The 23,558-nt window shown below is 43.4% G+C and overlaps 1 protein-coding gene across 3 annotated transcripts in view; it reads right to left on the reverse strand.

Annotated features, from left to right (window-relative positions):
• Window positions 1-3,071: 3,071 nt before the first annotated feature.
• Window positions 3,072-23,558, reverse strand: part of AGO1 (argonaute RISC component 1) — a 34,353-nt gene continuing 13,866 nt past the window's right edge. For 2 of the 3 annotated variants that reach the window (XM_043461920.1, XM_043461922.1), the window contains 11 exons: window positions 23,069-23,188; window positions 22,579-22,710; window positions 22,318-22,451; window positions 19,044-19,228; window positions 13,332-13,491; window positions 13,060-13,150; window positions 11,774-11,968; window positions 9,339-9,473; window positions 8,617-8,718; window positions 8,090-8,289; window positions 3,072-7,850 (listed from right to left, as the gene is read on the reverse strand). In XM_043461920.1, coding sequence (XP_043317855.1) covers window positions 7,742-7,850; window positions 8,090-8,289; window positions 8,617-8,718; window positions 9,339-9,473; window positions 11,774-11,968; window positions 13,060-13,150; window positions 13,332-13,491; window positions 19,044-19,228; window positions 22,318-22,451; window positions 22,579-22,710; window positions 23,069-23,188 — 1,563 coding nt within the window. In that variant the 3' untranslated portion in view covers window positions 3,072-7,741. The remainder of the gene's footprint in view (window positions 7,851-8,089; window positions 8,290-8,616; window positions 8,719-9,338; window positions 9,474-11,773; window positions 11,969-13,059; window positions 13,151-13,331; window positions 13,492-19,043; window positions 19,229-22,317; window positions 22,452-22,578; window positions 22,711-23,068; window positions 23,189-23,558) is intronic. The other variant, XM_043461921.1, reaches the window with a different exon arrangement.

A 23,558-nucleotide genomic window follows, 5' to 3' on the forward strand; every position in this document is an offset into this window, starting at 1 on the left:
CAAGCATGAGGATAAGATAACACAAAGGTTAGCAGAGCAAGAATCTGTTACGTGGTATTATTAGTGAGCCACTGAATAATCCAACCTTAGAGCCACATAAACCAGCATTTCTTGTCATGTGATAGTTTCCTTATTTAAACCAATTTAATCAGGTTTTGTTACATGCAATTGAAGGTAACGGATAAATTACTTCATGTGAATGCTATGAAGATGCAACCAAATTATAAAGGATACTGTACAAAACACCTGACCAAGTACTTCAAAGTACCCACTTCTTATTCCTTTTCCAATTCACCTCCATTCAACCACCCCCAAACCTGCCTTTTTTATAAGGAAAGTTCCTTGCCTATAGAAGGTGAGGAAGGTTCCTAGAAAGGTTCCTCAAAATTTCTTTGTCCCAAAAAGACACTGCCAAGAGGATAGTGGTGAGGCTGCTACATTCCAGAGTAAGAGGACAGTGGGTTCCTGCAGGGTAAGCCACGGTAGCCTAAAAGTCTTGATCTGGTATCCTGGGAAGGTAGTTATGATACTTAAATGGAGAGCTTCGAAATGCACCTCATCCTCAGCAAGTCCACTTTTCCAGCTTCTTTACATTGCTGCTTTAAGAGTGCTTCTGTCATGCTCTGTGTACCTTCTAAGCCTGTGAGGTTTCCTCAGCTTATAGCCAAAAGAATAAATACCTTGAAAGCTAGGATCAAAAACAGAGCTGATTTTCCAATTCAAAGCTACTTCACATTCAAGCAGTATAGCCAGTAGTCTGAGGATGCCCCAAGCTCAGAACTTGAAAATATTCTTCTTTTTGCCCTATAAAACCCTTTCCTTCAGCTGCCAAACCTACTCCGTGATTCTGGGGTCTGTTAAGCCAAGTGATACCCAACGAATATACAACATCTTTCTATCTTAAAGGCACTTGACTGTAGTGACAAAAAAGTGCTACAGTATATTCTGCCAACTGAAAGAACAGAGGGAAGGCTGCTCAACCACTCCTGGAAAGGGATATCCACGGGTGCTTAGCAACACCTGAGCAGCAAGCATCAGCCAAATCCTGAAACTTTTTTTTAACACCAATCATTTATGGCAATGAAATTTATGGTCAAAATGTGGTATAGTGATCATCTCCCCATTTGCTCTGCTAAACACTTTCTACTTCATTAACCGCCTTAAGTTTAAGTCTTGTTTCAACTGGGAAAAATTTCCTACATGTTCCAATTTGCTCTTCAACTCCAACCAACCTCACTACTCCATGCTGCAGAAAAGCAGCATGGGTTTGGCTGGCTTGCTTCCAAGAGAATCTGGCAGGGGTCACAGGTTAGCACTGCAATTTGACGTCCACAACACTTGGCCTCCAGAGGAATGCAAGGCCCGCTTTTGCACATGCTAGCTGCCACTGAAATTTCTCACTGGGCCCTGTGCCAGAATCCTTCCCTGTGCCATCTTCTCCCAGTACACAGAAATAATCAATGTTCTAGGAGTACCAGGGAGGAATGCTGAACTTACATGCTTGATAACTGCACCAAGAACTTAAGGCACAAAATCACAGACCCTCAAGGCTGGAGTGAGTGAGAAACGGTGATGACAATCTGGTTCAAAGTTTCTGCTTACCTGAAGATTCAGGAATGCTGAATCCATCCTGCAGACTCAGTATCACTTCTCGAGTCTCCCCTCTGTACTCAAGAACCACAGATTTCTAGCTCATTTCAATCCTAGTCATAAATACTGACCCCTCCTGATATACACTATGGCCCTGAGAGGAAAAAAAATTAGTAGTTTCTGCGGCTAGGAGTTCACAGGCTCTGGGGAAAACAAGTCATAAGAGAAAATAGAGCAAGCTGCTAAGTGCTACCAAGTGCACTGGAATACGATCTAGGACACTGGATAGGAATAAAATTAGGTTTGTTTATTTTATTGTTTTACAAGTATCTCCTGAGGATAGGAGGAAGCTGGAGGTGGAGGTAGTGGTGGTGGTGGTTGTGAACAACTTGGAAGTCTTGGTCTTAGCCTGATTTAAGTTAGGTTTTCCAATGCTCATTTTCAAGAAAAACTGGAGAATGACCATATAGTTACAAGATCCCAGAGAAGATGGAGTGAAGGATGGTAAAATAAGTAGAATACCCTCCCCGTCACCGGAGCAGTTTTCCTGCTGTGAATCATGTCGTTGTTGAATCCTGTTCCACTCTCCTCACTATTCTGAGTGACCTGACAGTCATCTTAGGTTCTATTTCCTGATCTCTTATTTCCCAGAGTCGTACACTAGGTTCCTCTTGCCCTACTCTTTCCTAAGCCATCCTGTTCATTCCTCTGGCTTTAACCACCATCTCTATGATTATGAATCTCATATCTGTAACTACAGTTTTGGAGTCTTCCCTGAGCACCAAAATATAAATGTTTACTGGAAACCTGGGAACCTCAAAACTCAGTCTATAAAACTCAGTCTATAAAAGGCTAACGGTCTTTCTTCACAAAATTCACCACCTTCCTTCTCCGGTCTCCCTTTCCCCCAATCTTGGCTTAGAGGAATGTCCCAGCATACTCACTTGCTCAAGCAAAGTGGCTATTAGCCTCTACTTCTTTCTTCCCATTCCATCATTCATTGAGTCCTATTAATTTTACCTCCTGAGTGTCTCTCCTATTTGCTCTTTCCTTTCTATCTTCATTGCTACACAGCCTTATAGCCTTCTTTGCAGTCCTCATAATCTGTCTAAATGGTACCAAAGAACCACTTGGCTACTCATATCCCCAGCCAAACTTTTTAAGCTCCTTAAGGAGAGAAACACTGTTTTCCTCATTTTTGAATTGTGCCTGCTTACTCCCCAACAAAACTGCTAGACACAGTGCTTTACATGTTTGCTGAATGAAGAATAAATGGAAACCCTGTGAAATGATTACATATAATTGGCAGTTTCAACACTCTGGAATTTGTTTTACCCACTTTACTCCTTTAGAAAGTGATGATTCTGCTCTTCTCACAATCTATTATTCTAATGTAAAATCTATCAGCGATACAATTAATCCCAACAGTTTGCTTTGCTAAGGAAAAAAAAAAAAGAGAGAAAGAGACCGCACTTTAGAAATAGAAGCCACTGTTGTCTTTATAAAACACAGAATTGTGCTGCTGCTGTTGCTTGCTTCAGAAGAAACTGTACATTACAGCTGCTGGGATAATTTTACAATGGACTGGACAAGGTACAGCTCAAAGCAGGACACAAACACAAGTCTCATAGGGAAACAAATGCAAACAAGTACACAGCTGTGGGGCTCCAGGGACATTTCCCCATCCATGCTGGACTTGAGAGGGATAAAAAGTTTAGAAACTAAAGTGAAACCCAGAGTAGTCACACATGCCCACCAGATGGCTGCTAAGTGCAACATCATACACCAATCAGGTTGGACTGTGTGCACAGGAAAGTCATTTCATTTTTCCTTATTGCTACTACACCAGGGGAGTCAGTGCATTTGACACATTGTCTTTATTTGCACAATCCTTGGAGGGTTTCCTATTTTCCTTTTTAAAGAAGGAAATCTGCCTTTCCTCACCTTTTTCTGTTTTGTTTTTTGTTGATGTTGTTGTTGTTCTGAGCCCACTGCCTCCACCACCTTTCCTGGGCTCCCGAACAGCAGCCAGAGGTTCTAAGTCAGTAGGAGTAGAGTGAGGGGAGAGCACCATCCTAGCCTCTCTCCCTGCCCAGGGAGAAGGCAAGTCCTAATAAATAGGAGAGAAGAGAAAACCAGAGAATCCCTTCTCCCTGATCGGCTTAGAAGGCCAAAGAGGAAAGAGTGCCCTGCATAACCCTGCCATGATCAGACTTTAAGAAGGAAGGCATCCCAGCTACCATCCAGGATTGGCCGTGGCCCAGCAAATATAAATAAAAATAACTTCCCCCTGATGTAGTTTCCAAAACTGCATCTTAGTCAGTTTGAGATGACTTTCTACCCTGAAGGGGGAAGGACCATTCACCTTTCTTTGTTACACATAATGCCAAGTCTAAAACACTGTCCCACTAGCCGTGCAGATATTCTATGGGTCAGCTGAGAAATAATTGTGTCCCCTTGGCTGCCCATCTTGCCGGCCTCATTTACAGAATTCTGGACAAGAAAAAGAAAACTATCCAAAAACATCACTGCTTAGTCAAAGAGGAGGCTATAGAGGAGCTACTGAGTAGATGGGAACCAGGAGCTTTTTAGGGAGGTTTCACACTTTTAGTTACCTTCTTTTTCAACATTAATTTCAGCCTAAGTTCCCAGCAACAACAGCCTCATGCTTATCCCCAGAGGCCAGCAGTAGCACCTCAGCCCCAATGAGTCAGGCTGGACTGGAAAAGTGATCAGTGAGCAGGGCTCTCCTTTCCCATGTTTTAGCCAAATTCTCACCATTCTCTTCCCATTCCTCCTTCCCCCATGTCTATCCCCTAACCCTTCAACCCTGGATAGCCAAAAAGGTCAATGCTAGGACATCCTCAGAAAAGGGAAGCCCCAGGTACAGAGAAATGAAACCAGATCTAGAAAAAGCAATAAGAGAAACCACCTCCAAAGAGTGGACAGATGTGGAAGTTGCCAGAAGCCTTCCTGATTTCATGCCAGATGGGCAGGCCTTCTGCTACACCTTCACATAAAGTTTGAGGGCAGTCCAACCCAGGAAGGATATCACTAGGCTTGGGAAGCAGATTCTTGGTCTTCTGCAGCCAAGGAGCTAAGCCTGACCTTGCCAGCTAACAGTGGGATCATTGTAGCCATGCAGAGAATTCATCATCACATAGGCAGACAGGCACGCTGGCCAGCAAGCAAGCTGAATGAACAGAAAAAAATAAAACGAGTCCAGGGAAAGAGAGAGGAGGAAAAGGAAGGCAAAAGAGTAGAACAAAGGGACCAGGAGACTTGTCTAAGAGGATGAGGCTGGGGTCTCCCCAGCACTTCCTCTGAGCCTAGGTAAGAAGCACCACTTTAACCAAATCAAAGAAAGCCAAGCTTATTGCCAACACCACTTCTCAATCTGCATGCACCACCTTTCGAAGAAGAATCCTCAAGGTTAAGGGTGTTTTTCAAGTCTCAAAGATAGAAAGAAAGAAAGAAAATCACAGCAAGATGTCATGTTCTTGCCACTGCCCAAGCTGTTTCGTTTATTTATTAAATGGCATGTAAATGCCTAAGGGCTAAAAAATGCCAAGCCTCAGCTCAAGACCCAACTAGAGAGTGAGGCAAAGAGAGAAAAAGGAGAGAACACAAACTTGTTGCTGAGAGTAGGTGGCTACCACCAGCTCTCAATGGACATTTGCAAATGCTGGTGAATGACTGGACCTTCCAGGAATACTGCCCTGATCCCAGCCCCAAAACACACCCGAGAAGAGAACACTCAGAGCCCACTGTCCCAAGAGAGCTCCCCTCCCCAAAGGGTGACTAAACACGAAGTAGACAATATATGAAGGCGATGGACAGGGCAGATGGGAGTGTTGGCATCACTCTCTTAGGCACTTGTGTAAGGAATGTAGGCTCTCCAGTGAGCTGCCTCCTCCCAGAGCCCTCCATTCTGTTTTCAGCTGGGCTGTGCCCACAGGGCACCCCATACTGTAGCCAGTAGGAAAGAAGTAAAGGAAGAGTTACTCAACAGTCCTGATGCCTTCTCCATAATCAATGTTTGTGCTACGTTTTGTGAAGTTGCTGAACAAAGTAGCCAACCAGAACAGAACCTGGGATAGACTGTTTTGCATAGCAAATCTGGGTCTGTACAAGGGCTGCTGGGGAGGGGAAATGGTAGCTCTACTGCATAGGCCCATATTCAGACCGGCCTTCCGCTGGCTGGCCTTGAGCCTGAGCTAGGTCTAAATAGTCATGGCTTCATCACCAGATTGGGGTAAACCCAAGCCCAGGCTCCTCAAAAAGAGGCATTTCCACACTGAAGCTGCAACTCCTCATCCCAAGCAGTGGGACAGGAAAAAAGGAACAGTCGAGGAAAGAGGAAGCCTTGCTTCAAGGCCAACAGGCCCCAAGCTAGAACCCCCTACTTTTCCAGTTCTGCAAGACAGCCAAACCCCATCTCTACCCAGGAAGACAGGAAAAGAAAAAAGAAAAAAAAGCCCATGCCATCCACTCACATGCCCTAATGGGAAATCAGGAAAAAGTCATTTGTGTAAACAGAAGCAATAGGGAGCAGCAAAATCCCCCAGCCTATCCACAGGACACGCTGAAATCTGGGATAAGCCAAGTACCAGAGGATAGTCCAGAGGAAGGAAAGATGCACTTGCAGGAAGGAGTGCAGGGCAGTGCAGCAGGGATATGCCTGCAGCAAGAGAAAGGTATCATTTGCACAAGGGTGGAGCCTGAACCCCACTTGTGGAGATAACCACACCCTGCAGAGCCACGCCAAGCAGGCCAAAGAACAAGTCAGGTACTAGTTCCTTTGACGGCTCAATGTTTCTGGGATGTAAACTCACTGGGCATGGGAGGGATTTATTTCCAGATTTTGGCAATAGACTCAGGTTATGGTATAAAAATAACATTTAGTTTTTGCTTTTCCCCCCCTTATTTTAGACCTAAAGATCATCTGTTGTAAGACACCCCAGTTAAAAAAAGTTGAAACATAAAGAGGCTTGACCATCAGGGAAAAGAAGCCAAGAGTGAGAAATGCTATGAAAGTTAACTCCAGACCCAGGCAGGTGGGGAGAAAGCGGGGACAAGAAGAAAGGAGACATAAGCGGAAAGGCCAGGGGCCAGTCATCTCAGCAGCTCCTAGACTTGTCATGTCTGAAAGTGCAAATGTCAATGGATTTTAACCATCTTGAGGTCATGATCTTTTTAAAAGCTCAATGAATATGGAAGTCAATTCCTTCAAATGCAAAATAGCTGGCGCTCTGGCTGGAGGCGTGTTGGGTACGGGGTATTTCATCCCAACCTACCTCCTCTCCCACCCCCACCCCGCCCCCACCCCCCAAAAGGTACAAAAGGTTGCAGTTCTGCAGCATTACCATTACAGGGAAGGCACTGGTTACCCACCAGCAGGCGGAAGGAAGACAGGGTCGTGTCACTTCAGAGCTAAGTGCCATAGTGCCTTAAGTCTTACTAGGGGCTGGATGTCTGTCAGGTGTAAGGTGGGGTAGAAAAGGTAGAGAAAGAGGAATAAGGGAAAGGGGAGTGGCAGCTGGGGGAGGGGCAACCAAAATCATTAGCATTAAAAATCTTCCTACAAGCTGGATTCTCAACCCATTAAAACATCTAGTATCCTAAAATATTGATCTGCATCTGATTTCGTTTTTCTTCTTAAACAAATCTAGACCTTTTCTGATTAAGGCTCCTAAAAAATCCTGCCCTCCTCCCACCCACTTTCTCAAGCCCCTCACTTTTCCGTCTAAAGTATCAAACCCAAACCTACCAGCTTTTGTCCGCAGGGCTGCAGAGCCGACCTTACCAAGCTGTCAGGCATGAGTCTTTAGCACTGTGAGTCACACGAGACACCTGTGTATATGGTGGGCACCGCTGCTGCCTCTCTTGGTCCAGTGGGTTCAGGGCCAGGTGTGACAAGATGGGGTGAGGGGTTGAGGGCATGAGGTGAATATCAGAGATTTCTGGCTGGTGGTCTGGCTTACTGGCCCTGTTCCCCACCCTTTTGCCCCCTCTGCAGAAGGAAAACAGGGCCTTCTGCATTCCTCCCTACCCCCACCTCCCTCCTCCCTGCTTCCTCTGGATTTGGGCGGCACAGCTCTTGGGGCTTGGAAAGCTTTCTTCTATCCAGTGAGGTAACAGCGTTCTGCCTTCAAGCGAAGTACATGGTGCGCAGAGTATCCTGGTGAACCTGCACGGCTTTGGCCAGGGCCTGGGGGTCCCGCCCATTGCTCTGCCCCGATATGTGGCTCCCCTCTCCACTGAAAAGGAAAAATGAAAGAAGTCCTTCCTGGTGAACTGAGCTGTCACTAACCCTTCCCCCACCCCTAGGGTGCCAATTCCCATACCAGTTAAGAGAAAATCCCAACCCAGATTTGGGCTGACAAGCCCCAGGACACCAAATTGGACAATCCTTGTTTCCTTCTACCCACAGAAAGTTGAGAGGGTCTGGTACCAGAGGCTGAAGCAAAAAGGAAGCCAGCCTGATCCCAGGCCTCACCTGTCATGCTCTTTGTCCACTAGGTGGTATCGTGCCCGGAAAGCCACCAAGCGGGCATAGTAGGCAGGTGCTGGAATTGAGACGGAGCGTGTGCATCGTACATAAGTGTGGCACAGCTGGTACGTCAAGATCTGGAGCTCATCCGCTGTGAAACGGTTGTCATCCCAAAGGACATAGTAATGGGATGGTCGGCTGGTGCCCTGGGAAGATAGGAAGGTGAGGGGCCCCAGGTTGAGCAGACGGGATGGCTGACAATAAGGAACAGGATTACCATTATGAGTATGGCTGGGCTGGAAGGCCCACCCATGAAAAGGCAGACACAAAGCCACCTTTGTCATAAAGCACCCATTGTATGGGCAACCTGACTAAGATGTTGGAAGTACACTTATGTTCAAGTGCACAAAGGGCTTATTAAGAGAACAATCCTGATTTGAATGCCACTCAGTGATGAATGATATATTCTAGAGGTAATGGGAATGATTAACTATCTTTGACCCACTTGATACCCCAGGACATAGCCCAGCTACCTGGATGCCTGCGTGGCTGCACAGATAGAAGTCAAACTCAAATGGGTGGGTGATGTTGGTGTCCACAGTGGTCCCAGCTGGGATGTTACCACTCTTCCCAATCTGTATAGAAACAAAGACAACCAAGATCCCAAGACCTGCCTGGCCCTAACTAGGGCCCCGACTCAATTCTAACCTGACTCCATCAGAATCCCAAAAATAAAGGAGAAGTTGCTGTTCCCAGAGAGAGTCCTGGGCCTTGACATAACAGGCTTCTAAAGTCACACAAACCTGTGTTTAAGTGCTGCTTTCACCGTTTATTAGCGGTGTGATCTTAGCTGTGTGATTTAACCTTTCTGAGGTTAAACTGGAGGTAATAACAGTACCCACCTCACAGGGCTGCTGTGAGGAAGATGCCGTGCACAGTGTCTGGCACACAGAAGTTCAATAAATGGAAGTTCCCTTTCCCATCTCTGGGAGCTGGTCTATATATGGGGTCTATAGGCCAGGGAGCTGGGAGGAGGGAGATCAAGTATAAGGGAAGAAGGGAAGGAGGGGAGAAGCGGGAAACAAAGGAAACGAAGCAGCAGAGGAAGGACCACAAGAGTTAGGGGGAAGAAAGGTGCCAGGGGCAATGGACAGGCCAAGGACTAAATCCCCAGATTTCATTTCAGCAGCTTCTTTCATACTAAAAGAAGGGAGACAAGATAAGGGTACAGTGACTTCCTCAATCCCTCACTCACTCGCTCATTCTTGTCAGCACAAAAAAGACGGGTGTGATGGCGTTTCTGCACCACAATATAAGTGATTCCGGGCTGGTAGTCCTTTTCCAGTTTGATGCAGGCATCACGAATGGCCAGCAGCTCATAGTGGAGGATCTAGGCACAGGGTGAGGAGGGAGACAAAGAGACACACAGCTCCTCTTGAGTTCATACATCTTTCTGAACTAAGGGTTTGCCACTTGTAATACGGCTTTTTGTTCAGCCTCCCTTGATAAGCTGACACCCGACCAGACCACTACAATAAAGTAAGTCACACAAATTTTCTGGTTTCCCAATGCATACAAAAGTTATGTTTATACTATACTGTAGTGTATTAAGTGTGCAGCAGCATTATGTCTTAAAAAAAAAAATGAAACAATGTACATACCTTAATTTAAAAAATACTTTATGGCTAAAAAATACTAACCATCACCTGAGCATTAAGAGAGTCATAGCAGTAACATCAAAGATCACTGACCACAGATCACCATAACAAATATAACAATGAAAAGACTGAAATATTGCAACAATTACCAAAATGTAACACAGAGACATGAAGTAATAGCAAATGCTCTTGGAAAAATGATGCCGAATCAGACTTGCTAGACACAGGGTTGCCACAAACCTTCAATTTGTAAAAAATACAGTATCCGTGAAGCACAATAAAGTGAAGTGCACTAAATGAGGTATGCCTGTAGACAATTCACCTGATGCGCTCCTATAAAACCGAGCTGGGAGGCTTAGTGTCAGCAGAGAGCACTCACCTGGTTCCCATGCACAGTGAGACCTAACATCAAGACACAGAATCAAGGTTCACAGAAAAATCACAATGTCCAAAGGAAGGACAATTTTAGGATCAGGAGGAAAATGGGCGTTCCCCACGGGAGCAGACAGGGTTGGGACCGCCACAAGAGAGCAAACACAGGGTTCAGGAATGGCTGTAGAGCGAGCAGATAAATTCAGTTCTATAAAAAAGCAGTATCATAAGAAAACAGACTAGCCAAAGAAGCCACAGGTGGAAAACCATAGGCAGCAGTTGCCTTGTGGCCTTGGATGTCAGATATGGGGAGTAAAAACTATATGGTAGAAGTAAATAGAATTTATAATCAATTAGAACTAAGTTTAAACTCAAGCTTTACATAATTTTATTACTTTGAACAAGTTATTTAACCCCTTTAAGTCTCATTTTCTCCACATTTACTAAAGTTACTAATAAGATCAACCTCACAAAACTGTTGTGAAGAGGAAAACAATTAAGTGGAAGCATAAAAAACCTAATAGGGGCTTAATGACTGCTGATTGCTTTGCATAAGCAGTATGAATTTTAACCCAAGGCTACGTGAAGCCACAGGACATCTCTGAACAGATACATGTTATAAATTTATCTGGTACTTTAGGAAACATTGTATGACTCGGAGTAAATTGAGCATAATAGTTAAGAGCATTAACTCTGGAATCTGACCAACTTGTCTGAATCCTAGCTCCAATGCTCATTAGCTTGGATGACACTGAAGAAATCATTTAACATTTTCAAGCCTCAGTTTCATCATCTATTAGGTGGAATAATAATTACTTCATAGGATTCTTGTAAGCACTGAATAGAGCACATACAAAGTGGTTAGCACAGTTCATGACACATAAGAGATACCCAATAAATGGTAGTTATATTACTTTTTATTAAATGGCAGAAAAGGAGATCAGTTCACTATATTAGTCTAAACAATAAACTATGAAGGCTTAGCAGGGAGATAGAATAAAAAGAACACTGTAAAGGTCAATGGCAGTGTGGCCACCAGATCAGCAGAATCACTAAGAACCTATGAGAGCTACAAATTTTAATGCCCCATCCTAGAATCACTGAAGCAGAAATTTTAAGAGTGGAGCTCTGCAAACTGCTTTAATAAGCCCTTCAAAAGATTCTGATGGATGCTAAAGCTGGACAGTGAAGTGAAAGTCGCTCAGTCGTGTCCGACTCTTTGCAACACCATGGATTACACAGTCCATGGAATTCTCCAGGCCAGAATACTGGAGTGGGTGGCCATTCCTTTCTCAAGGGGATCCTCCCAACCCAGGGATCAAACCCAGGTCTCCACGTTGCAGGTGGATTCTTTACTAGCTGAGCCACCAGGGAAGCCCAAAGCTGGAGAACCACTGGTCTAAAGAATCAGTCTTCAACATGAACTAACTAGTAAACAGGCACCGAGGGTCTTTTATTACAAGAAGAAAGGTTTATCAATGACTGTACACACCGCTTCTCAGTTGGGATCTCTGCTTCCAGGCCTATTCCATTTAGCAAACCTCTATAAGTAGAAGCATCTCCCAGTGTCAACAGCTTAAGAAAGGGAGCAGTACTCTCTGCTACCATTAGGCCCTATGGCCTCAATGAGAAGGTTTTCTTGACCTATTGTGGGCCCTACCTGGGGGAGCTGGCCTTCAGGAACCCCATCTCGGTAGAAGATGATGCGGGTAGGCTTGAAGCGGGTGGACTTGTAGAACTGGATGAGCAGCTCACGTACCATGTAGGATAAGTCTTCAATGATCTCCTGCCGAGGTCGCTGCACCCGCACCGTAGCACAGTAACGGCTGGGGTGGGCATCCATGCTGCCTACCACCTGATAATCAAAGAGGCAGGATCAGCTCCCCAAACCTCCACCCTCCCAACACTGTTAGTTCTGGGTTTGGGGAAAGACTTCTTAGTGAAAAAAAAAAAAAAACTACGAAATTAAATGAGAAGGTTTTTTGGATTCAATAGCCCTGGTTTCAACCTCTGTTCTATCACACACATGGAAGTCATTTAACCCACCTGATCTTCTTGTTCCTCTTCTCAAATGGCGATAAGAGTACCACCTGCTTGCAGTACTGGTGTGGCACACGTTAAGTCATCATGCCCGGGACCTCACCCACAGTAGGTACTTGCTAAATTTAATTTTCCCACCCCTTGCAGAGGGGCATGTGATGGTCCGGCAATATTAGCTCAAAGAGTGACCTCATCCAAAAGACAAGCTAATCTTTTCTTCAAATGCTAATCTACCCCAGGAACTACAGTGAAGAGTGTTCTTGTGGTTGGTTAGGAATAACATTATTTTCTAAGGGGACAGTGGCCAGAGACTAGGATGGATGGCCACAAGGAAAATAAAGACAAGCATAGTATAGGGTTTCCCCACATTTACTGAGATAGGCCCAGTCTGCCTAGAGAAACATGAAGGTTCAAAAAAACAAATGAGAAAGAAGGCCTGGTCCCATTAGTCAACTGAGAAGCCCTGAGAAACAGGGAGCAGAGATGTCAGGAGAGGGATTAGAGAGCTATCTAATCTATCTATCAGATGGGTCAGGGGTACAGACAGCAAAGAGTAAAAGTAACTAAGTAATTCACTTAAAAGGGGTTTCAGAGAAGAGATATGGTCCTTCCCACATCCCAAAAGTGGGCACAGAGAGAAAGAGGGAAATTCAAACACAGAACAAAAGTGATGGAGACATAACCAAGTCTCTGGCCCCAGTCTACTCTCTCACTGCTCTCTCTGAAAAGAAGATACCATACAGAGTTAGCTTTATTAAAAAACCAAGGGACTGGTTAACGGGGATGATCAGCTGAAATAAAAAGATCTTGTGAAGGGTCAAGCAACAGAGTTGAGGGAAGGAAATCAGGTGTAGTCTTGGGGACTCAGAAGAGAACCTTACGGGGAAGTTGGAAAGTATCACTCACTGCTGTGATAGAAGGTTTTTTCCCATCCCCTGCTGGTGGGTGTGTAACATCTGCTCCCAGGAATATCACTGGTTGCTGAAAGACTGCAGAGCTAAACAAGGAAGAGAAAACAAATGGTGAGGAGTTGGGTCTTCTTTCCCTGGCACCATCTAGCACCCACTTTGGTCCCCTCTCCCTTGTGACTCACTCTGCCTGGACAGTGTCCTATCTTTTCATCAATCTCCAGTATATTACCTTGCTTGACAAGGGCAAGTAAGCAATAGAGTTCATACCGCTGGTGTGGGACTAGGATGTTGTTAATGCCACCAAGTTTGACATTGATCTTCAGGCAAAGGTTAGACAGAGTCTGAGGTGAGGTCTTGACCACGTTCTTCACTTGCACACACTGTGTAGCCATTCCCAAGAGAGTATCTCCAACACGTTTCACTTCAGCTATGAGCAGGGAAAGAATTGATTAGTGCATTCAGCAAATATTTATTAAACGTCTACTTGATTCCAGGAAGTATACAAGGTACTAGGGAACACAATGGTGACCAGAAACACATAGGGTCCCTACTCTTATAGTGCTTACTATCTAGTGACTAATTTTAAAAAGCATAACAATGATAAATGCTACAACAGGACACTTCACAGAGCTATGACGCAGAGAGCATATGATATAGTGTAATAACCTAGCCAGGAGAGGATTCTTCACTGAACTGAAATTTAAAGGTAGAAAAGAACTTACAAGGGAGAGAGAACATGGAACAGTGCATTCCAGGCCAACGGAAGAGCAAGCAAAATGCACTCCAATAGGGGACAGAAACATAAACTGAAGAAACTGAAAGGTCAAACCAGCTATAAAGGAGAGCAAAGGAACTGCCATGTGAGAGAAAGAAAGTGGTGATTAGACCGACCTAGGAAGGAAATGAGGGTAGGTTAGGAAGGCAGTTGTCAGAATGGAGAGAAACAGATTCAAGAGACTATGTAAGGGAAAGTAATTTTTATGGATAACTTATGAGTTTCTAGACTTTTGTAACAGAACAGACAGATCTGAAGTTCTTTTTGAAACATTTTGAGTTTCAAGTGCTTTTTGGTCATCCCAGTGAGGATATCAATCAGGCAACTGAGTACAGCAATTGTAAGTTCAAGAGTAGTCTGAAATAGAGATGTAAAATATGACATATTTAGGTACAGGTAGTAATTGAAGATATGATCTTGAGATCAACAAGGAAGAGAACCGAGTGAAAGAAGAGGGCTTAAACTCGATTCTTGAGGAGCTCACAATACTTGCAGAACAGGAAGAAGATGAATCTGCAAAGGACAAAAATCCAGACATCTAGGAGGAAGATCAAGACAGTGTTGCAGCATGAATGCCAGGGAAGAAAGAGTGTTTCAAGAAAGAGCAAGTGTTCAACCAAGTCAAATGCTGCTAAGAGGTAAAATGAGGACCAGAATTTTGTGACAGCAAGGCAAAAATAAATGGATAGAGGCAAAAACTGTTTTCGGTAATATAAATACCATGGAGGAAACATGGGATCAATAAACAGTAGGATATATTTTCAATGGGAGAAATTCGAGACTGTTTAAAAAGCTAAGGGATCATTTTTATCTCCAAGAGATATGGTCAGAAGGAAACTAGTGTGTGTTGAGAACATTCAGGGAAACCATTCAGGAATTTATGAAAAAATTCATAAATAATCTTTCTGAAGGCAGTAGAGAGGTGCTAAGACAAAAGAAGTGGAAGAGCTAACACTCCAGAGAGGAAGAGAATCTCAGAGTCACAGAGGTGAGCCATCTGCTGCATCTGCTTTGCCCTGGGTACATTTGCTGATTCTAGATGTGAGCAAGAGGCTGCGATTCTAGGCTTTGCACCAAAAGAGGAACCACTGCCAAGGGACAGAGAAAGCAACAGCTGTTTCTGGCAAACACAAGCTAGTTCTAAATGTGAAAGGTTAAAAAAAACATTTAAAAGAAAACAGACTAGTATCTTCGTGACCTTACAATTTCTTCAACAGGACTCAGAAAGTACTAGCCATAAAGGAAAAATATTGACAAACAGGACTACATTAAAATTTTACATTTCTGTTCAACAAAAGAACCCATTAAGAAAGTAAAAAGGCAAGCTACAGATATGTGTAGTATACACAATATTTAATAAAGGAACTATAAAGAACATCTAAGCCAATAAAAAAAAGAGAAAGACTTGAGCAGGCACCTGTCAAAAGAGGCTAGTGAAACAGCCAATAAAAATATAAAAAGATACTCAACCTCATCAATCACCAGAGAAATAAAAAAGCACAATGCAGTATTAACAAACACCCATAAAAGTGGCTAAAATGCAAGTGACAACACCAAGTTTGATAAGGATGTAGGTAACTAGAACTCCATTTGCTGCTGATGGAAGTATACATCTGTACACTTAAAATCCCTCCTAGTTACACACCCAATAGAAATGGGCACACATATCCAAAGGACACGTACAACAACGTTCACTGAAGCATTATTTATAACAGTAAAAGCCTGAAACAACCCAATTATGTCCATTAACAGTAGAATGGATAAACACATGTAAATTGTGTTAAAATCATATAATGGAAAAACTATAACAAACTAAACACGGACGAATCTAAAAATGTTGAGTGAAAGAAGACAGACACATAAAAACGTACATGATATATGACTCCATTCATATAAAGTTCAAAGACAGTCAAAACTAATCTATGGTGCTAGAAGCCAAAATAACAGTGGTTATCACTGATGGGAAGTTGTAGTAATCAGAAGCCTGGGATTGTGGTTAATGTTCTACTATCAGAACTAGGTACCCCTGCTGTGACACTCTGTGAGAATCCACTGAATTAACCACAAAAGATCTTTATATGTATATTATACTTCAATAAAAAAAATTACATTAAAAAATTATATCAATTTAGTGGAGAGGAAGGAGTTAAAAATACTAAGGACAGGATGAGGCATGTTAGCAGATTATAACTACAAATGTGACAGTGTCTTTTTATACTTTTGGGGCAACTATAATGCATGTGGACCTTGTCTTGACTATCACTTGGCCTCCCAGGAAGGACGGTGAAGGATCTTTCGAAGAATCTGACTGCTCCTCCTATGTGCAGGCTTAATTCCTAGTCAAATGCCCGCATTACCTAAGTGGTATAATCAAAAAAGAACATGTAAGTGAAAGAAACCCAAGGTCATAATCAAGGTATCAAGCTGGAGAGAGGTATAAGACGACTGAGCCCAGGGTAGGGAAAACTCTCTGAGTAACACCTCACTTCTCCAAGCATGCCACACTGCACTACACAGGGAGACCAAAAATACTGGATTCTCCCTTTATGGAGGGAATCAGAAACATGGCTAATTATTCAAGGCAATTCTCCAAAAAAGCATCCTTATTTTCTAACCAAGGGACATCAATTTAAGGCCCAAGAGAGATGTGGATTGGAGATCAACCAACTTTGATAAGTACTGAGTATCATATGTCAGTGGAAGGCTCTACCTTGGGTATGTATGTACAGATGGAAGAAGATTTTGAGCAGAATCAGATCCACTCCATGCTCAGAACAATTAACTGATCAGCAACCTGATGCAATTTCTAGATGAATCCAGAAAGAGACCAGTTAATCTTCTAGGTAGGATGACAAGAGAAAGCTTCCAGGAATAAGTATATTTAAATTAGAATTCAAAGGATAGAGAGAATTTTAAGGGCAAGGTGGGGCATTAAAAGAGTAGATAGTCTAACTTAAAATCACAGTCCATCTCTTTCTATATCACCTTATCCTTTCTTTACTTTCTTTACACCTTTACCCTTTCTTCATAGCACTTCTTGTCTTGCTCCTCGACTGCAATGTAAACTCCTCAGGGCACAACTTTGTCTTGCTGCTGAAGTCCTAGCACCAAGAAATGGCCAATACATGGTAGGCTCTCAATAAATACCTGCTTGGGATGAAAAAAAGACTAAATAATTAAGAGCTTCTGATTTCCAGGCATTGGAAGTTGTGCTTGCTTGCTTCTATTTTGCTGTTAATCTGTATCACATTGAGACCAATGACAGATGATGATTTGCATGTGAGGAAATTGGGATTACTCCTTGACAGGTGGCATTATCCAGTATGAAACCTAACCAAAATGCTGCCCTACTGGAAATATACAGATACTACTAAGAGCAAATAAAACAAAAAAAGTATTTAGATTCCAGGCAAAGGCAAATGATGTTAAACAAAACCAGAGACTGGAAAGCACATAAGGAATGCACATTTAGAGAGCATCTACTAGGTCACAGGCATTGTGTTAGATGCTTTTATATTATTAATTAATGAGGCTGAGAAAGGTTAGGTAACCTGACTAAGACAGTAAACTGGCATAGTCAGGATTAAAATCCAGCTCTATCTAATTCCAGAACAAGTGCTCTTTCTGGTATATGTAGCAAAGACATGTACAATAAGAAGCTGAAAAGGTTAAACTAAGATCAGGGCCCCAAAAAACTTCTATTTTGTGAATGGGGACAAATGAAGGTTTTTTTTTTTGACAGTACCATCACAAAAAGTCTCATCCAATAATCTATACAAGAAAGACTTAAGAAGAAATGTTAGAATTAAATTGAGAAGAATGGGTGGCGAACAGGGAATACCTCTTAACATTGTATAAAAAAAAAATAGCATTAGAGGTAAGCAAAGAGAAGACAGACTGCCCCCAAAGTTTGGATAAAGGTACCCAGAAGCAACTGTGATACCAACACAGAAGAGAAAAGAAAAGAGAAGGGCTCACTGGTAGACAGAGAAGACAAGCTACCAAAGAGACAGTTCACCAGCACACTTTATAAGAGCAAAGGGCACAACCGTTTTATCCACGAATGTATTCAGTGTCTATCAGCGTTTCTTTTCATACACAGTAGGTGATCAATGAACTCTTGTGGAAGGAAGAAAAGTCAGAGAAAGAGATAGGAACTGCAGAGAGGTCAAGTGTTGAATGAAGATTTTAATAATACATGATAACATCTAACAATAGTTGATGACTGAAACAACTGAAATGTATGAGAATTTCACTAGAATGAAAAGAGAGAAAAAGAGGACAGAGTACAGAATTCTGGAAAATGCCAGGCATTCCTGGTAATGACAAAAACAATTAAGGAGAGACAGGAGAAAGTATCAAGAAGTCAAGAGGAGAAAGGTCATTGGTGACCCTCTGTAGAGGAGGTTTAGGAGACTGGAAGAGGTAAGATAAACGAAAAAAGCTAAGCAGCAGGCGGCTGGTGAGGAAGTGGAGGTAGAAAATGTACAGAACACATTCAACAACTCTTCAAGTTTTTTTTTTTTTTCCTTGAAGAAAAGCAAGAAAATAGGAAGAAAAAAACTAAAGGAGACGGCATGACTGTGGTAATGTGCTCTAAAGATGTTTGAGGGTCAAAGTGTCCCAAAGGTAGCAGGATGAGAGAAACAAAGGGTACACATGGGTTGAATAAGATCAGAGGAGAAACACCTCTTCATTTGAAGAGGAGAGTTGGAGAAGGAAAAAAAAAGTGAGAGAAAAACACTGAGGCAGAGATGGATATAGTCATTTCCATTCTTAAAAGAGAGGAAAACAGAAGGAATACGCCTCAAAAATTCTAAGTCATTCCCAGCAATGGAACACCAACAGAACCACCACAGATTCCGCTGGGGTGTGCTGCCCTGTGGCCTGACAGACAATGTACTCCTAAGGATAGGAATCTGGACTGACCTATCCCTGCATCTGGCTCAGCTTAGCCTTGCATAAACACCAGCACACAGAGGACTGCAGTAAATGCTACTGAAAGGGAGTGTGACAGGTAAACAGGAGCAGAGGTGACTGACTGGCTCACGTAAGTTGATATTTCTCCTCTAGGAGGAACACCGACAGCAAGGACCAGCTCCGGCTAGGGTCAAGAATCCACACTGAGTCACGCCTAGGATCTTCCAGGGAGCTACCCTGAGAAGAGTTCTATCACTGTAATCACTACTCCAAGAGAACTGTACCATACACTGGCGTCTTCCCAGGCAGGATGACGATAATGAGCTGCAGCCCTGAGTAGGTGTTCTTGAGATGCCGGAACATGGGCTCCACACTGTCGGCCCCCTGTGCATATTTGCAGAAGCAAGGCTGGCCCTGGATGGGCATCCCTGCATCCTTGGAAATCTTGCGCAGCTGGTCCGTGAAGTTCCTGCAGCGTAAGCATGGTCACAACAAGAGGCAGTAAGTCCCACTGGAATACTTCTAACCAAACGCCTCCATCTTAGGTCCCCAGCACTATGACAAGCACTAACAGACTCTAAGAGGAATGAGACATCATCACATCTAGTGTAAAAACCACATTTATTGTTGGGTAGAACAAGGTAGGACTTGCTAAGTGTTCAATGGTATAAACAGAGAGCTGAGGGAGCCCAGAAAAACCACCTGTGGAAATTCTCGAAGTCTCCCACCTTGGCCCACTCAAGCAGCTGGTTCCTGTGTTCTGAGACTACAGCAATAGGAAGATGGCCAAGAGGAAGGCCTCTTGGCTCAAATTAAAACAAATGAGCTTCCAACAGTGATCAGAGCACAGGAGATGCTCGGAAAAAATGTGCTCCCTCCTCCCCTATGGGTTCTTTGAAGCCTGAGAGAAAATAATTAAATAAGCTTCTTTCTTTTGGTTTTAGAGCTTTACCCTAAGAAAGGAAGACAAAGTTGGAAAAGAGGGTACACATGCAATAGATTAAAAAAAAAAATCAAGCTACATAAATATGACAGACTGAAAGGAGCAGTGAGAAATTCAATTTGTGAAAAACCTGTATTTAGATTAAAAGCAACAACGTACAGAGGATAAAAGCAATTGTTTAAGGGATGTTATTATATAGCATACAAATATCAATAAGATGGGTTTAAAAACCTATGCAGTGAGAAAATAATTTTTTTCAATCAGTTAAAAAAAAAAATCCATGAGATTAATACAGTACAACATGGTTGTGTAAAATTTTAAACCACTTATATAGGTATATAACATATATAAATTGGATAGAAAGGTTCCAGTAATTCAAGAAAGTGACTGCATCAGAAAGGAGAAATGGGACTAGAACGGAGGATATAGAGGACTGTCAAATGTATCTGAAATATTTTATTCACTTTTTAAAAGGATAAAACAACCATGACAACACTCTGGATGACAGACACGTGGATGTTTTCCATATTACTCTATTTTTTTTAAGTTTTTCAAATAACATTAAAATAAAAAAATATATTATTTAAAAATAAAAATATCATTTCATGTAACTAAGTGCCAGGGCTCTGAAGGACTACCAAGAGTGTTTCTTCCACTTCTCTGCTGTGCATACAACGACAGCATAGCTATTAAAATAGCCAATGTGTTAACTAGCTTCCATTAACAAGTGAGTCTCTACTTCAAGGAAAGTGGTATTCCCTATCTTCTATTACCAGATCACACTTGGGATATTATGTCCAGTGCTGGGGGCCTCAAAGTGTTGAGAGAAATCTAATGGGGAATGTCTTAAAATCTTGTCCTAAAAGTGACACAGCTGAGGTAACAGGGCCTCTTTAGCCAGAAGAAAAATTCTGAGGGTTGACCCTAAGACTCCCTTATCCATCCCCAATTACCAACTGCTCTACCTCCATGGCCATCTTCATCTCTTCCCTTCATGTCTTGGAAATGATGGCTTTTCCTGGGCTCTGGATCCCATTCCTTCATACACATGTAGGAACTTTGTTCTATTTCCTTTCTCGTTTTTCTGGATTCTATTTTCAGCCTCTGTCACTACGCACATTTTCCATAGACAATCTCATCCACCGCCATAGCCGAAAACTCCCAAATCTTAAATCTTTAGCCCAGGACCATACAAGCAACTGGCCCAGGTATACAAGTCACATATTACCCCCTGCATCCAGAGATCACTGCAAGAAGGTTGTTGTCTGATGAATCAAAACTACTTCCAAATCAAAGATTCTAGGTTTATCAGTTTCCGTGCCCCAAAATATCCAAACAACGAATCGCTTCTCAAAAGAACAGGACGGGGGAAGACACGAGAGTGAGAAACACGCCCAGAACAGAACCACCACCAAGGTGACACAGAGGCAGAGCTGAGCGCCTTTCTGACACTGGTTAGGAAATCAGCCCTCCCAAGCCCGGCCAACACTAAGAGCAGGCCTCAATGGGGCCAAAATCCCGAGAGCTCAGCAGAGGCGAGAAGAGATACTCATTTAAGAGAACTAAAATTGTGGTGGAGGTGGCTGTGCACCTGTGAGGGGAGATGGAGGGCCACAGTCTCCACATTCATCAGGGGCTGCTGTGACCAGTTCTTATGAGAATCCCAAGATCAGGGCACACATCTCTACTGACTCTCATCACTGCCCAAAGTGGTCAGCTCCACTGATTCTTTCTCAGCTCCAGAATGCACTGACCTTACTCCAGATCCAGAGAAAACAAAGAGCCGGCACTTCAAAGGACAGCAGGAACTGAACTGCATACTTCTAATGGGTAAATTTTGTGGTATTTGAAAAAGAAGACTGCAGGGGGAGAGTCAGTGATCTCTTCACTTATTCACTCACTCATTCAAGACCATTATTCCCCTAACCGATTCCTTTAAGCCGCTTGGCTTTATCGCTTTCTCTGTTGCTGTCATCTACTCTCAGCTACTCAGCCACAGGTGGCTCAGAGGCCCCTACAACTCATGTTCACCTAACTCAGGTCACTTGGCCCCAATTGAACAAATTCTGTCCATAGGAAAGGACAGCTTAGAGTACCAGCTAAACTTTTATTTCTAATTAGGAATATAAGCTCTGAAACGTCAGATCTGATTTGCCCCCAATTTGACACTTTCTTATAATGCAAACCTTACACAAGTTACTTAACCTCTTTGAGCCTCAGTCTCCTGAAAATGGAAATATCACCACTACTCACTGTAAAGATGAAATAAGAAAACACAAAATTAGGTACAATGTCAGCATAAATATTACAGTCATCACTACTACTATTTACTACCCATGTTAAATATTGTAACAATAAAACAATTCAGGTCTCCCTTAGGCGGTTCACGTCCTAAAATGATCATCTCTGACACAGATATGGCTCCTTACCAAGACTCCTAACCACAGAGGAACAAAAAAGAAGCAGGGAGAAGTTTAAGCCAGATAGCACAGGGGGCAGAGTCAAAAGTCAGGAAAAACAGACTACAGAGCAAATCTTGGCCCCTCAGGAGTAGAGGAACTTAGGCAGCTCCAGGGTCCTTCCCACCTTCCCACCCATACACTCAGCCTCCTTACTTGAGCACTTCTTCTCGACACTGTTTTTGGGGTGCGAAGCAGGCGATGGCCCAGACTTTGATCTCAATGCCATTGTAGAACTGCTTCCCCCGCATGTCCCAGACACCCTGATTGGGTGTGGCAATGGCCCGGTTCTGGGGATAGGCAGAGGGGGCGCCCAGGTGAGCCTCAATAAAGCCAGGTGGGTAGGGGAGCAAAAGCCACCGGCTGTAACAACCCAACCTCCCCCCGTAAGCCCCAGAGACGTTGTCTGGCCCTGACCCTGCTCACCCGGCCGCCGTACTGCAAGATGGGCGCCGGCAGCACTCGTCCTGTCACCTCCGTCATGTCATCCTTCACCTTGATCCCAAATTCCTGGATGTACGGATCTAGGTTGTAGCTGGCATTCTTCATCTGCAAGACAAAAGAAGGGGATCTCAGGAGAGCAGCAGCTTGGCAATCCTGCTCACCCTCCGGGTCCCAAGCAGAAAGCCCTGAAGAGCAGCTGAGGCTGGTAAGGAATACCCCTAGAAAGGGGGAGAAAGTGGAAGATGAGGTAAGTGGAAGCAGATAACACAGGGAAGTAATACAGGAGAAAAAAAAAGAGATAGGAAGCAAAGCAGCTACAGGGTCAAGAAGCAAGAGCAGTCCCAGGTAACCAATCCAGACTTGTTTTCCTAAGAGTCCTGCCAAGTCAGAAAAGCATCTACTTGCTACCAGGGGCTTCCATGACTGAGCAACCAAGCATACGTTTCTCTGCATCCTCACTGACCAGGCGGCTAATCTCCTCTTGTCTGTCTGGGGCCGATCTAGCTGTAGCCTTTATCATGGTTGAAGTCTGGTTGTCAGTCAGCTTCTTAATGCAGCGCTGCCCAGCCACAATGTTACAGACCTAAGGAAACGAGAAGAACAGGTAGCGCTGGCTTGAGTAGAGTCTACCCTGTATCCAGAGCCCCACAGAAAGGCCCTAGCTGCCAGTCCTGGAAATGAACTACAAAATCTCTTGTTCACAGACAGGTAAGTTAGAAAACATTCATGTGCATTACAAAAGTCTATATAGCCACTTTGTGATTAAGGGCTTAGGATCCAGAGCCAGATCTGGGTTCAGGGCTCATATGTTAAATACAGAGAACAGTAACAATTGTTTGGATACTAAATAAAATAAAGCACTTAAAGAATCAAGTACACTTCTGAACATAGTAAACACTTAGTGGTGGTGGTTTAGTCACTAAGTCGTGTACGACTTTTGCAAGCCCATGGAC

This window comes from Cervus canadensis, chromosome 2, assembly GCF_019320065.1.
Source record: "Cervus canadensis isolate Bull #8, Minnesota chromosome 2, ASM1932006v1, whole genome shotgun sequence".
NCBI lineage: Eukaryota > Metazoa > Chordata > Mammalia > Artiodactyla > Cervidae > Cervus > Cervus canadensis.